The 14,697-nt window shown below is 30.7% G+C and overlaps 1 protein-coding gene across 1 annotated transcript in view; it reads left to right on the top strand.

Moving 5' to 3' along the window:
* Window positions 1-14,697, top strand: part of LOC129969029 (leucine-rich melanocyte differentiation-associated protein-like) — a 217,784-nt gene that overhangs the window by 45,090 nt on the left and 157,997 nt on the right. The window contains exon 2 of the mRNA XM_056083430.1: window positions 1,757-2,017. Coding sequence (XP_055939405.1) covers window positions 1,757-2,017 — 261 coding nt within the window. The remainder of the gene's footprint in view (window positions 1-1,756; window positions 2,018-14,697) is intronic.

Below are 14,697 nucleotides of genomic sequence, written 5' to 3'. Positions count from 1 at the left end.
CTCTGTTAGTGAAATGTTATTACCAAAAGAATAGCAATTATAATGCTGCTTTGAAAGAATATCGCCATCTTAAAGATTTGAGAAAAGGATCGATGTCTGTGAATGGCTTAAAGAAAATGATTAATAAATTTGAAGCTACAGGAGAACTCGGGAGTGCTCCCTGGAACTAGAGGAAGAAGATCTGTGCATCAGGAAGTTGTGGTAAGATTAGAGAAGTAATTGATTCAAGGTTAGTGGGTCAGCGACCTGTAAGCACTAGAAGTGTAAAAAGGACTTTATCAAAATAATGGGCGACCGTATGCAAAGTCTTGCGCTACATTTTAAGACGCTATCCATATAAAATTAAAATTTTGCAGCACTTGCAACCAGGCGATTCAGAACAAAGATTTGTTTTTGTCAACTTCATTCTTGCCAAAATTGATGAAGACGAATCATGGATTCGTGGTTTTGTGGACTGCTGAAGCGCATTTTATTTTATCCGGACAAGTCAACACCCATAACTGTAGGATGGGGCTCCTCCAACCCGCATACTGTCTTTGTGAAACCCTTGCATTCAACGTTTGTTACAGTTTGGTGTGGTATGACTGCTGACTTTATTATTGGATCATTTTTTTTCGAAAATCTTACACCAACAGGACTAGTTCGCTGCACCGTAACAGGCACTAGTTACACTCAAATTTTAGAAAGTAATGTGATTTCTGCTTTGCGAGGCAGAAGCTGCCTCGATTCAACAATATTCATGCAAGATGGAGCACCACCTCACTTGGATCATTGTGTTACACAACTGCTTCACTGAACTTGTAGCGAGGATCGTATAGTTAGCAGATGTTTCCAAAATGCGTGGCCACCTCGTTCACCTGATTTGAATCCTTGCGATTTCTGGCTGTGAAGATGTTTAATAAATCGCGTCTACAAGGACAAACCTAACTCTGTTGTTGCTTTAAAAAGCTGCATTACCAGACATGCCCTAGAAATTCATTAGGAAACATTAGGTACTACTGTGGATCAAGTTGTCTTGCGTCTATAGCATTTGATAGGACTTGAAGGATCCCATATTGAACAAATATTGTAATACATTGTGCATTTCATATTTTAACAAAGAAAAATGTTATAATTACAATGTATAAAATATTGTCATTAAAAAAACACCACTTATGACAAAAAGTTAAACTGCTTTTTTTATTATGTAATTCATTTCCCCATGTTGTATATATGACATATACCAAATTTCTTCAAGTAGTTTTCCTTTTATACAGTACTTCAAACACTTGCACTTTAATTATAACCACCCTGTACAAACAACAATTAAAAATAATTTTAACAATAATACAAACAGTAGTTATAGTCTTCCAGTTATTAATGTTATATATTTTAAATGCTTTCAAAACAAAACAAAAAAAACTGCGTTTCTGAGCACGTGTTTAAAACTAAAAAGTGTGCGGTAACAATTTAATAAATATTCAAAGTTGCAGAAATAAGATACTTAAATTCAGTTTCCACACTTTTCAAGCAAAAACAAGTAAAGTTTCAATGCTGATTAATAGTTTAAAATGAAGCTGTGAAATTCTGAAGATTACCTAGACCAGATACTTCACCAGAAGCCGAATGATAACACATATATTCTGTATGCACAAAATAAACGAAACTGAAAACTCATCCACTGGTGTAACCAATAGAAGATTTATTTTAACTATGAATTTTCTAACAAACAAGTTTAATAAGTTAAATTGATTAGATTATTCTTTTTATTTTGCAGAGATATAAGTTGTTTGGGCGAAATGCAAAATCTCCACACTCTTATTTTGGATCACAATCTCATCGTTTCCACGACTGTCTTTCCGAAACTTCCACGTCTGCGTGTATTGTGGCTCAATTTCAATCTCATCTCCGAAGTCGCTTTATTCATCCCGGCTTTGTCTCGATCCTGCCCCAATCTCCGCTATTTGAGTCTCATGGGAAATCTGGCGGCTCCTGTTATCACCGACAATGCTACAAGCGAAGCACAGGATATTTACAGGTAAGAATTTTTTGTATCCTGTGATTACATTTTTCTTTGTTAATAAACCGTCAGTAGTATGTGTTGGATCTTCATATATCACTCATTTGTTAAACCACATAGAATGAGCTGCAAAATAAAACTTTTAGTGTTTTTTAGATTTATAAAGTGTAATATGCTGTTGTTGTCAATTCTTGTTTCTCTAATCTAATATCTGTTCCGCCCGAATCTTCACAAAAATTGCATATTGACTTTAATCTTAATCTTGCTACTGCTTCCTTGACATGTTAGTAGTAGGGTAAGAAAAAAAAAAAAGAGATTTACAGAGATTCTTAAGATTTATTGAATAAATGTCTTCTTGATCTTAGACACAATAATGAAGGGTTTTGGAAAATACAAGAATTATGGCCCTATCCCTAATAGGAACCGAGCTGTGAGGATTCTATTCTACTGAAGAATTCTATGTGATGTCACGCCTTGTTGGAAAGATATAAATATTCATGATCCCGAATGAATGAATCTCTCTGAGGTTTGTTCGTAGTGTGCCATAATAAGCCTTTGAATGCGGAGTATTATTGATTGTGCAATTACTGTTCTGAATTATAAATCTCTAAGTACTGTCTTTGTGTATATCTAGACTAGTTATTGTTACTTGTACTTTCTTATTTACTGGAATATTCATGTAAAAAATGTCGTTTTCCGTTATATCACTTGATGAATTGCATTTTCCATTTACTCATCAAACAATTTTCTTTGATAGTATATATAGTATTAAAAGATAAATTAGTGTTAGTTAATATTACATATGGCGCATATATTCCGTCTGACAGCCATTGGTGATAGTCATAACTTTACGTGCAGCCTTTTTTAAAATTCAATATAAAATTTAACATTCAATCCAAACATCATTAATTTCATCATTTATCGCTTTAATCCTTAAAACAAATCCTCTAAGAATACAGTGGTTTTGAATGCCTTTTTTGGAAGACTGCTTTTTAAAAATGCTCGCATCCAGATCTTTATGCAATAAATGCAATTTATTCGCTCTTGCGAATTGCTTCTTCTTTGACCATTTGAATCCAAATTTATAAAGCACTTTAATTTCTGAGTTTCTCGGATTTTGCTTCTTACCATACTTTTCAGGAGTTAATTAGTGTAATATTAACTCTCAAGTGTTGAGCTTCCGTATTACATGAAAATCGCACATCTAAATTAAATGTTGGATTGATGTTTTATCTAGTAAAATCTCTATCTCTGAATGTATACAAAGCTTGAAATAGCTTCCATGTTGCCATTTCCAAATTTGGCATCACTGTTGTGAAGATGGTCCTCAGGTTTTGGGTTATGTTACTGAAAAAACCCACATTAATATTAGTCCAAAAAATGAAACATTTTGCCTAGTAATGGAAGACTAATTAAAGATATAGTTAAAAAGCTTATTAAAAGAAGGAATATTTCATCTACCAATATGAAAAATATTTTTCACTTGGAGCTAGTTATCTATATACTTATAATAAAGCTCAGTGTGTGTGTGTGTGTGTGTGTGTTGGCGCACTACAGGCCAGGTCATTTGACATATAGCTATCAAATTTGGTACATGTATACCTTAGAGGTCGGGAATGTGCACCTGGGGTCCCTTTTTTGAAATTTTAATTAGAATTTTAATTATTAATTAAAAACTAACTTTCCCGCCAAAAAAATCTTCCATTTTCCCCACCGCCAACTTTTCCGCCAAAAAAATCTTCCATTTTTCCCACCGCCAAATGAGTAAGGCTTCAGATTTTTTTTCTCCCAACAGTAATGAGGCTAGGGTTAACATTTTGCGGCGGATTATTTCAAACGATTCTGTTTATTTTCTTAATGTTTTATGCATTTAAAATTAAACATTGTTAATTAATCCATGTTTCAGATTCATTCTGAAGTACTTTTGAATTAAAATAATACAGAATAAAGGAAATTAAAAATGTATAATCTGCATAGCGTTACCAAAACTGGCGTAGAAAAATTCACGCATTTGCGTTACCGTAACTGGCGAAGAAAATTCACGCATGCGCATTGTATTCCGATTGTTGCCATGACAACCGTTATCAACGGATGATTTAAATTATTTTTGGGTTAGTTGCATGCTTTTGTAAGTAAATTGTATTTATGTTAGTTATATATTTTTGGTATATGCTTATAGTTTTATGTACATCGTTTTTTAAGTAGTTTTTTTTAACCTGTTTTCAATGATTAAAATTATTTTTAGGTTAGTTGCATGCTTTTGTAATTAAATTGTATTTATGTTAGTTATATATTTTTTTGTATATGCTTATAGTTTTAAGTACATCGTTTTTTAAGTAGTTTTTTTAGGCCTGCTTTCGATCGATTATTTTAAACGATTCATTTTATTTTCTTAAAGTTTGATGCATTTAAAATGAAACATTGTTAATGAATCGATCTGTTCATGATGAATCGGAGAAAATTTTGTTGTCAAATTCTTGAGATATTACATAAATTAAGAAAGATATTCTTTAGTGCCCATAAAGTTTAAACGCTCAGTGACTCTATTATCAGTAATCGTATTATTAAAAAAATGCTTTGTTTCAGTAAAAAATATTATTATATTAATTGCAGTTTAGTCATTTCCATTTTAATTTTAAGCATAAATTCTACCGGAACTAACAGAAAATGAGAGAGATACATATTATGTTATGGCTGAAGGACTTAATATTATTATGAGTGAATTACATGACTATCAAAATTTGAAGCTTTAAAATATTTGATGAAGAAGCTATTAAAGGAGGAATTACATAAAATATTTAATTATTAAAATTTTAACGAGCATTAAGATTGGCGAACCGGCTGGTCGCCAAAGGCGGCTAGTCATTTAAATTAAGTCTTTATTTATTTATTTGTCTCTTCTGTCTCCGAACATTATTCTGATTTGGAAGCCAATGGCAAATCCATTTGAGAATATATTGAATCAGTAACCAGATCAAATAAAGAATATTTTATCTATATTTATTCTCATGAGAACATAAACGATTTCCTTTTTCCATGATGCTCTGACAGAGGGTTGGCTACACATTTAGTTTTTATCTTTTTACAGCAGCATATTGTGAATTCATTTAACAGAAATATGGAAAATTATACTCTTTAAAGGGACAGAAAATGGAAATATCGCTAAAATTAGATTAACTGAATGGAATAAAAATACAGTCAAAACAGTTTAGAAGTTCGGATTCTTCTACGAGAATTCCTTTACAAACACTAGTTTTGTTAAAAGATAAAGTAAGCCTTATTTAATCGTTCTAATTACATTTGTTACGCAAATACGTACTTTAATATAAACATATTGATTTCTAAATCATTCTCTGAAGTATAATTTTAGCAATATTTCAAAAAAAAAAAAAAAAAAACTATTGTCATTCTTAGAAAAATAAATTAAGCTAATGCATGAGCGATGAAAACTTGGCTTTATGATGCAAATTTATTGAATCTTATTTTCAATTGGAAGTACCCGTATTTTCACAATCCATTAAATTATCTTTCGTCAGATAATTGTTATTTTTTCTCTTTTATACATTATTATATTCATGCTCGTTGTTATTTCAGTCTGAACTATTTTAGAATATAATGGTTTAGTATCTATGTTGTTCTCTTGTTGCTAATGCAGATCTCGTGTTACCCATTTTTTCAGTAGACGTTGCCACGCTTTTCAAAACCACCTGTATTTGATCCGTTTTCTGCTTTGACGTCAAAGCGAATAAATGCTCTGAAGATTTTGCGTGGGTATAATCTCATACATTTTTTTCATTCTAAAATCATCTGTTGATGATATCAACTGACGCCTCTACCCACAATTTGACGGGAATAGCGTTAAGTCCTTTTTTTTGTTGTTGTTGCTTTGAATGAGGCTGAACGATGTCTGTATTAAGCGGATGCATATTGAATAAACTAATCGGGTATGAAATGTGTTAATTCCCCATCAAAAGCATTTAAGTGGAATGGATTATGTGCTAAAAATACTCTTAGAGGACGTCGGCAAAGGGATAAAATCTTATTCTATGTCTTTAGAAACTGATTAAGCTGGAAGTGGGAATGGGCGAAATTGTTGCAAAATGTCCATCTGTGCCTTATGACATACAAATAAATAAAAGGCACCCCAAAATTACACATCTGCGCATTTATTGCAGAAACAATTATGCAAATTAAGTTTTTAATTCAGATTAATTTAAACAATAATATTTCATCAACTCTCAGAAGTTCCATGATATAAATTATTATAATTCTTTTCTATAATAACAAGTTTTTATGTTAATCCTTTCCAGGGCCTCGGGAAGTATGCGTCCCACTAAATTCATCAATCTTTGTACGAAGTTATGTAGGCTTGTCTAAGTTCTGATAAATTTTTCAATAAGACAGAAACTAAGATGCTTCAGTTCCTTATCTCATACAAAATGGTGTGTCTTGACTTGTTACTTAATTATTAATTAACCAATTAATTGATTAAATTAATCTAATAAGTTAATTAATCTAATAATTTTAATATACTATTTATGATTTTTAGAAAAAACGCCTAAAGGGTTAAATGTTTAAATAAAGGGTTAAATGTTTCACTAGGGATTATCTTGCGAAATTATTAGAAATCAACAGTCTTTAGTAGTTTGACATCGTTTCTATTCACTCAAGCGCTAAACCTATTTATTTCTTTTTCGCCTAGCTTGCGATATCCGATTTGTTTGATACACAATCAGAGATCTATGTAAAGTTGCGATAAGACTGCGTGCATGTTAGATATGCACATATTATTTTATGATCCTCGGATTAAAATTCATTAGGAAAATATTATTTCGTCAGTCAACAATGATTAACGCAACCTGAACAAAAACTTTATTGACTGTCAACAGTGACTGATACGGTCTGAATGAAAAGTACAAAGTCAATCACCGGTGACTGACATGGCGCTTAGCATGTTAATAAGAGCTTCCTGTCCTGAGAAGACTGCAATTGGTGATGTTAATTTCAACCAGTCCCAGGAATGCATTATGTCATATATTCAAGACACGTTTGAGAGTAAAGAAATCAATTCTTCCAACAAGATGGATCACTGACATATTACCATTGCAATATGAAACCCATTTTGATAGAATCTTCGTGAATATATGGTAGCGGTAAATTCCAATCGCTTCACCCCTTCCCAATGAATTTCTTCTCGATTCTATTTATGATCTTTAGAAGGTTCGATAAGGTTTCAGTGTTTGATGTACATTCATGATGTGCATTATTACAAGTAAAGGGTATGTTATTTCGAAGATAACATATAGCTGGCATGCTATTATTGATATTTCGCAGGTAACGCATAACATAACAGAAAAACTATATGACATGAAGAAAAAATCATCTGAATACACGAAATTGCCCTTTTTTTATTTGAGTCTATAACAAAAAAGAAATTATGTATATATTTAAATACTCATAAAATTAAAATTTCTACCAATGAATATAGTAAAGTTTCATTTTCTTATTGTGGTGACTTTTAGAACTTTTTCACGGGATATGTGTGTGAGACAGCAAATCATACATACCAAGGCGGAGCTATTCACTCCCCTCTTCTTTTATTGCATAAATATAATTTATTTAATACTGCATGCGATATCTAAATGCATTAATAATCTAATAGCATTTCTTTAGAACTAAAAGCAGCATGTGTTCTTCGTAAAGTTTTAAAAGACCCATATCATCCAAAAACTAATAAATTCTGCTGCTTAACTTATTAATCATTTTTTAAAACTTACATAACTGCTTTAATAAATTCGTTTTATTCCACAGTTTCTGATAGGTAGGTTCTGTAAAAGAAACAGAACAGAAAAAGAACATTTATCGCAGGCAATCCATGCAGTTTAATGCTATACTGATTCCACTATTCGTATTGCATTTAATTTTAATAATGGAGCACCTAATAAAGTGCAGGAGTTGCATACTTACTCACGTAGGCCCAGGATGTTGTAAATAAGCTGAAGAAGCTGAAAAAGATTCAGTAACACCCAAATTACTGTGTCGTTTGAATGCAATATTCCTATGCCCACCCTTATGAAAAATTCTGTTGACGCCCATGTCTTAGATTTGGAGACAAAGCCTGCGACACCATAAATTGACACCACTGCGAGTTGGTGTCAATTTCTCATCCACCTTGTGAATACTTAACATTAAAAATTTGAATTTTTTATTGTAGTGTTAAAGTTTAAGTTGTTCCTGAGGTTCTTTATCACATTCGAATAACCTAATTGCAAACAAATTTCTTCTTAATTCTGTGTGACTTATATCATCTTTACTAATAGAAAAAAGGAGAATGGATGTGCGCATGTGTTGGCACTGAGCAGGATATACCATTAGATCTAGAGCTACAAAATCTGGATAGGATGTACTTTGAAGAATAAGGTACATCTAAATTAAAACATTTCGGAGACATTTTTTTAAAAATTTAATTAGAATTTGAAATTATTATAAATATAATAAAATCTTGAAATTTCGTAACTGTAAAAAATTTAGCGCATAAATTATTTATTAACCATCTTAAGAGTTAAAAAATATCTCTTAAATATTATCTCTTCAATGATAACGATTTCATTGCTGTGCAACTTTTCATCTAGTTTTTAGTTAATTTTGAAAAATATTGAAGTATGAAGATATAATTTATTTTCCCATCATGACAAAGTTTCTGTTTAAAAAATATTTTTAATAAACTTTTTGAAATTTTGTTATATCTGCACATTTAAGGGTTTACTTCTTAAGTGAGCAAGAATCAGTGATTTTTAAAGTGCACCCATTTTTAATCGCTTTTGCTCTTTCATGTCATATAATTAATTGAATGTACAATTAATTATATGTAATTTCATATTTATAGCTTGAAATTGCTTTTTTTATCGTAATGAACTGAATTTTTGTTGAATTGTAAGGAAGTTTCATTCACCAAAAAGATTGTTGAATGAAACTTTTTTTTTATTTCAACAAAAATCCAGCAAATTATGAAAGATACTCTGCAGTGACCACAAAACTGTGATGTTGAACGGATTTGATGACGATGTTGGAATATCATTTATTTTAAATTTTGAATGAATATGTTTATTTTCAACAAGAAAGATATCATATTAATTAAAAGATAATCTATTCCTTTTCAAATTAAAATTTAAATTTTAGATAAAATGATAGAAAATAAGGGAGATGCACAGTAAAAAGAACAGAACGATGTAAATCTGTATAAGTAAGATTTGCTACTGGCGTTAAAAAAAATCTTGAGTTTAAAATATTTTGTTGAATAATCCATTAAGAGGTACTTAAAATAATTATATGAAAATTTTAACAACTATCAATCTTGGCGAATCAGCTTGTCGCGAAAGACGGCTAGTTATGAACTAATACAACCTTGTTTCTAAGGAAGCATGTTTATAACAGATATTGTTTGGTTGTTTTGCGGTTGAAGTGAAAATTGAAATACAAGCTTTCTCATTTTGGAATTCATAATGTTTTAAATTGAAAGGCAGAAGAAATCGAAAAATTTTATTAGATATTCTGCTATGATTGTAACTTTTTAAAATGATATATATTAACGACTGGCTCAATTTAAATGAATGGAGATGATTGACGGTTATTGCCAAAGATTTAAAGTACCTTTGGTACAGACCTACCATTTTCAAATTCTTGAGATTTGAATATATTTATGTGCATTCCATCCCAATCAAATGATAGTATTTTTCGTTACGGCAATGTTTAATAAAACAGAGGAATCATGATAAATAAAAAATACATTTCAGAAAATTATTCTTAGAAGTTTAAAATAGCAAACGCTTTTGCAAATAAAATAAATCACTGGAGGTGGTCTTTTTGAAACTTTCTCGCATCCTTTCTAATGAATGTACTTGTATATTATTAACCATATAGTTGTAAATAATAGTTATGAAAGAGTCGTTAGAGTGCGATCTCTATAGAGTGATAGCTGCAATGAGATTAATAGAAAAGTACCATAAAGCCGAAATGTACATTTTGAATGCCTATTCTAAAATATGACAGAGAACTGCAATTGTAGTCCCAAAATCGCATGCTAAATTAAATTATATATTCCACTTCAGTATGTTTTTGAGTTATCATGTTTATATGCTTGTGAAAGTAAATAACGATCAAAGGACAATCCCTTGCGGACCTGGTTCTAAATTAAATACATATCTACAGTTTAGAGATTTCTGAAGAAAATTTGATTTATCTAATTCTCTTCGTTTTATTATCGTGTTAACTTAAATTTGGACAACAGACAGATTTCTATTGGATGAATTTTGTTCAGAGTTTGACAGAATCTCTACTAATTTCATATAGAGGCTATTTACCGAATTTTATCTTTCTAGCTCAAAACGTTTTTAAGTTACCATGTTAATAGATATACAAACATAATTTAAAGAATGTGTGAAACGTAAAAAATAACGAATAAGATTCGTAAAAATAACGAATTCGAATTTTTTTGACGATTAAAATACTTTCTCCTTGCAAACTTTGTATTCAAGAAATTAAAAATGAAATACCTCACGAATATTATAATGAAATATTATTAAATAAAGGTGCATCTACTCATAGTTACGGAAAGTATTCAGTTTGATTGCGGATATAAATTACGTTAAACTAGCATAAATATTCTTTTTAAAATTTTTTGATATACCTCAAGAAAATAAAACGTTTTGTGTTTAACTTCGTCGTTTATTTATAAAAGTCTCAAATGCATATGTGAATAGTGTACCTTTCTCTTGAGTGATGGAGTTATTAGAGTTAAAAATTGAGGTTTGCTTTATACTACAAAAAAATTGAAACATCGTTACATTGTTTCATTATTTTGAAGTTCCAAAGAATATTCATAAAAAGTTTTCAAAAAGTAAATGAATATTTCGACTTCAATGCCTTCTCTTTATTTATTTTTCATATACAAGAAAATAAATCTGAAAGTTTGCTTTAAACCACAATAGAGAAATCGTTACATTGTATTATTATTTTAAAACTCCAAGGAATATATAAAAAAAATATTTTCAAAAGATAAGTAAATATTTCAAATTTCAAAGCCCCCGACTCATTATTTCACTAAAAGTAAATTTCCTATATTTCCGAATAAACTATTTATCCCATACCACAAATTTTTAAAAATAAATATGATCCCCGTTAGAAAAAGGCGAAATAATAAAAACCCTCGAGAAACAGTCAAAAGAACAGAGTGGGCTTTTAAACTCAACCACCGCATTGCTCTGTTGAGTTGCGAAGTAAAACATATTTGTGTGCGGCAAGGATGCATTTCGGGGATTTCTCTTCGCCCGTTGACGTTGCGAATGGCTCATATAATTTCTGTGCCTGTCTGAACATCGCCAAGTAAATGGCACATAAATATATACAGACCGGAGTCTGTGTAGCTTCAGTTTCTTGCGAAATGGGGGCGAGATTCTCCAGCTCTGTCGGTCGCTGTGTCACAAATAGTTCGAGAACAGAGTTTAGTTTGGAACAATGTGTTCAAAAAAGGATGTCTTTCTTAAAGTGAAGTTTTTCTTAAATAGGTTCTGATTGTTAAGCATAATAAATAAAATGTATTATCAATTTTATGAAAGCATGAGAAAAATACGATTTTAACGAAACAGAATATATTTGTTCATCTATCTATTATATGTTTGTGTGTGTATGCTTGCTTGTACATTTGTATGTATGCGCGTGTGTGTACGTACATATGTATCTATGCCTATATGCGTGTGTGTGTACGTACATATGCATGCATGCGTGTGTGTGTGTACGTACATGTGTATGTATGCATGTATGCGTGTGTGTGTACGTACATATGTATGCATGTATGCGTGTGTGTGTACGTACATATGTATGCATGTATGCGTGTGTGTGTACGTACATATGTATGCATGTATGCGTGTGTGTGTACGTACATATGTATGCATGTATGCGTGTGTGTGTACGTACATATGTATGCGTGGATGTGTACGTACATATGTCTGCATGTATGCGTGGATGTGTACGTACATATGTCTGCATGTATGCGTGTGTGTGTACGTACATATGTCTGCATGTATGCGTGTGTGTGTACGTACATATGTATGCATGTATGCGTGTGTGTGTACGTACATATGTATGCATGTATGCGTGGATGTGTACGTACATATGTATGCATGTATGCGTGGATGTGTACGTACATATGTATGCATGTTTGCGTGGATGTGTACGTACATGTGTGTGTGTGTGGGGGGGGTGTGCGTGCGCGCGTATGTGTACGTACTTTATGTATGTATGTATGTATGCGTGCGCGAACGTACATATGTATGTATGCATGCATGCATGCATGTATGTGTGCGTGTACGTACATACGTACGTGTGTGTGTGTGCGTGTACGTACGTAGGTGTGTGTGTGCGCATGTGTGTACTTACGTATATATATATATATATATATATATATATATATAATATAATATAAATTACGTGCCACGTTGTTTATCCGCGATGGACTCCTAAACTACTTAACCGATTTTAATCAAATTTGCACACCGTGTGCAGTTTGATCTAACTTAAAAGATAGGATAGCCCTTTTTTTGAATTTTTAATTAGAATTTTAATTATTAGCTAAAAACTACTTTCCCGCCAAAAAATCTTCCATTTTCCCCACCACCAAATGAGTCAGGCTTCAGGTTTTTTTTTTCCCCGTTCAACAGTAATGAGACTAGGGTTAACATTTTTCGGCCGATTATTTCAAACGATTCTGTTTATTTTCTTAATGTTTTATGCATTTAAAATTAAACATTGTTAATTAATCGATCTTTCAGATTCATTCTGAAGTACTTTTGAATTAAAATAACACAGAATAAAGGAAATTAAAAATGTATAATCTGCATAGCGTTACCCCAACTGGCGTAGAAAAATTCGCGCATTTGCGATACCGTAACTGGCGTTGAAAATTCACACATGCGCATTGTGTTCTGATTGTTGACATGACAACCATTATCAACGGATGATTTAAATTATTTTTAGGTTAGTTCATGTTTTTGTAATTAAATTGTATTTATGTTAGTTATATATTTTTTGTATACGCTTATAGTTTTAAGTACATCGTTTTTTAAGTAGTTTTTTTAACCTGTCTTCAACCGATTATTTTAAACGATTCGTTTTATTTAATTAGTGTTTGATGCATTTAAAATTAAACATTGTTAATTAATCGTTCTGGTCATGATGAATCTGAGAATATTTTGTTGACAAATTCTTGAAATATTACATAAATTAGGAAAGATATTCTTTAGTTCCCATAAAGTTTAAACGCTCAGTGACTGTTTTCAGTAATCATATTCAAAAAAAATACTTTGTTTCAGTAAAAGATATTATTATATTAATTGCAGATTAATCTTTTCCACTTTAATTTGAAGTATAAATTCTACGGGAACTAACAGAAAATTAGAGAGATACATATTACGTTATGACTGAAGGCGTTTATAATATTATGAGTGAATTATATATCAAAATTTGAAGTTTTAAAATATTTTGATGAAGAAGCTATTAAAGTAGGAATTGCATAAAATATTTAATTATTAAAATTTAAACGAACATTAAGATTGGCGCACCGGCTGGTCGCCAAAGGCGGCTAGTATATATATATTACATGTATATATGTAATGATATGCCTTTATCTAATTTAAATCCTAATTAATTTCAAAATTGTCATCATAATTTAGGCCATATTAACTTCATTCTAAAATGTTCTCTTATTTCCTGCACCAATTCCTACTTTTTTATTTGATTAATTTTACACGCGCTCATTTTAGTATTTCCCTACACTCCAAGCGAAGGGATAAAAATACCTAACGTTTTCCACTTTCTTTTAAATATACCTAAATATTCCTTCCCTAGGATTACACGTATCATAGAATATTTTATCAGAATCTTATATTAAAAATCACTTAAAGGAAAAATTTCAGTCTCTTTTGATCTTCTATTCTTGTATCGCGATGTAGACGGATACGTTTTTTACCGCTTTTAATTTATACACATTTTTCCTCCTTGGATGAAATAAATCAAAGTTTTAAAGTTTAAAAAGTTTCTTCTATTTGGCCCCGTCACTGCTAAAATATGTTCATACAAACGAGTGCATACACACACTATAATGATGTACATTTTTTGCATGAATTTTATGCAAATATATATATATATATATATATATTTGATGAAATCTGACACCTATGCTTTAGCAAGTTTTTCGTAGTTTTTCAATTCCCTCAATCAAAAATTTCTTTCAAACATGATTTCACGCTGTTTTAAAATATACAAAAAAAATTACTTCATATTAATTACATTAATTTCAATTCCGTACAATTTTTTCTCGTATTTTCATAAATCTTAGAATTTAATTTTATACACTATCTGTATCTATGTTTTTAATAATAGGATGAAATTCTAACAAATTTTTAACCATTAACCAGTAATATTAAATCTTTCACTCTCGTATTTTAAATTAATGTTGAAATTAAGATAAATTGTTTTGGAAAAATTAACTATGATTTTCGTTTCTTTCTGCTTTTATTTCATTTTATAGTAAAGATAATAATTTGTTATAGTAGAGATATAGTTGTTATTTGCTGCAGTAGTTTGTGATAGACCGATTCTATTTTTTAACAAAAAAAAATAATAAAATAAATTAATTTCAAGTA

Source organism: Argiope bruennichi, chromosome 1 (genome assembly GCF_947563725.1).
Source record: "Argiope bruennichi chromosome 1, qqArgBrue1.1, whole genome shotgun sequence".
Lineage (NCBI taxonomy): Eukaryota > Metazoa > Arthropoda > Arachnida > Araneae > Araneidae > Argiope > Argiope bruennichi.
Note: the sequence above shows the minus strand (reverse complement) of the source record. Positions and strands in the feature narration are given on the sequence as shown.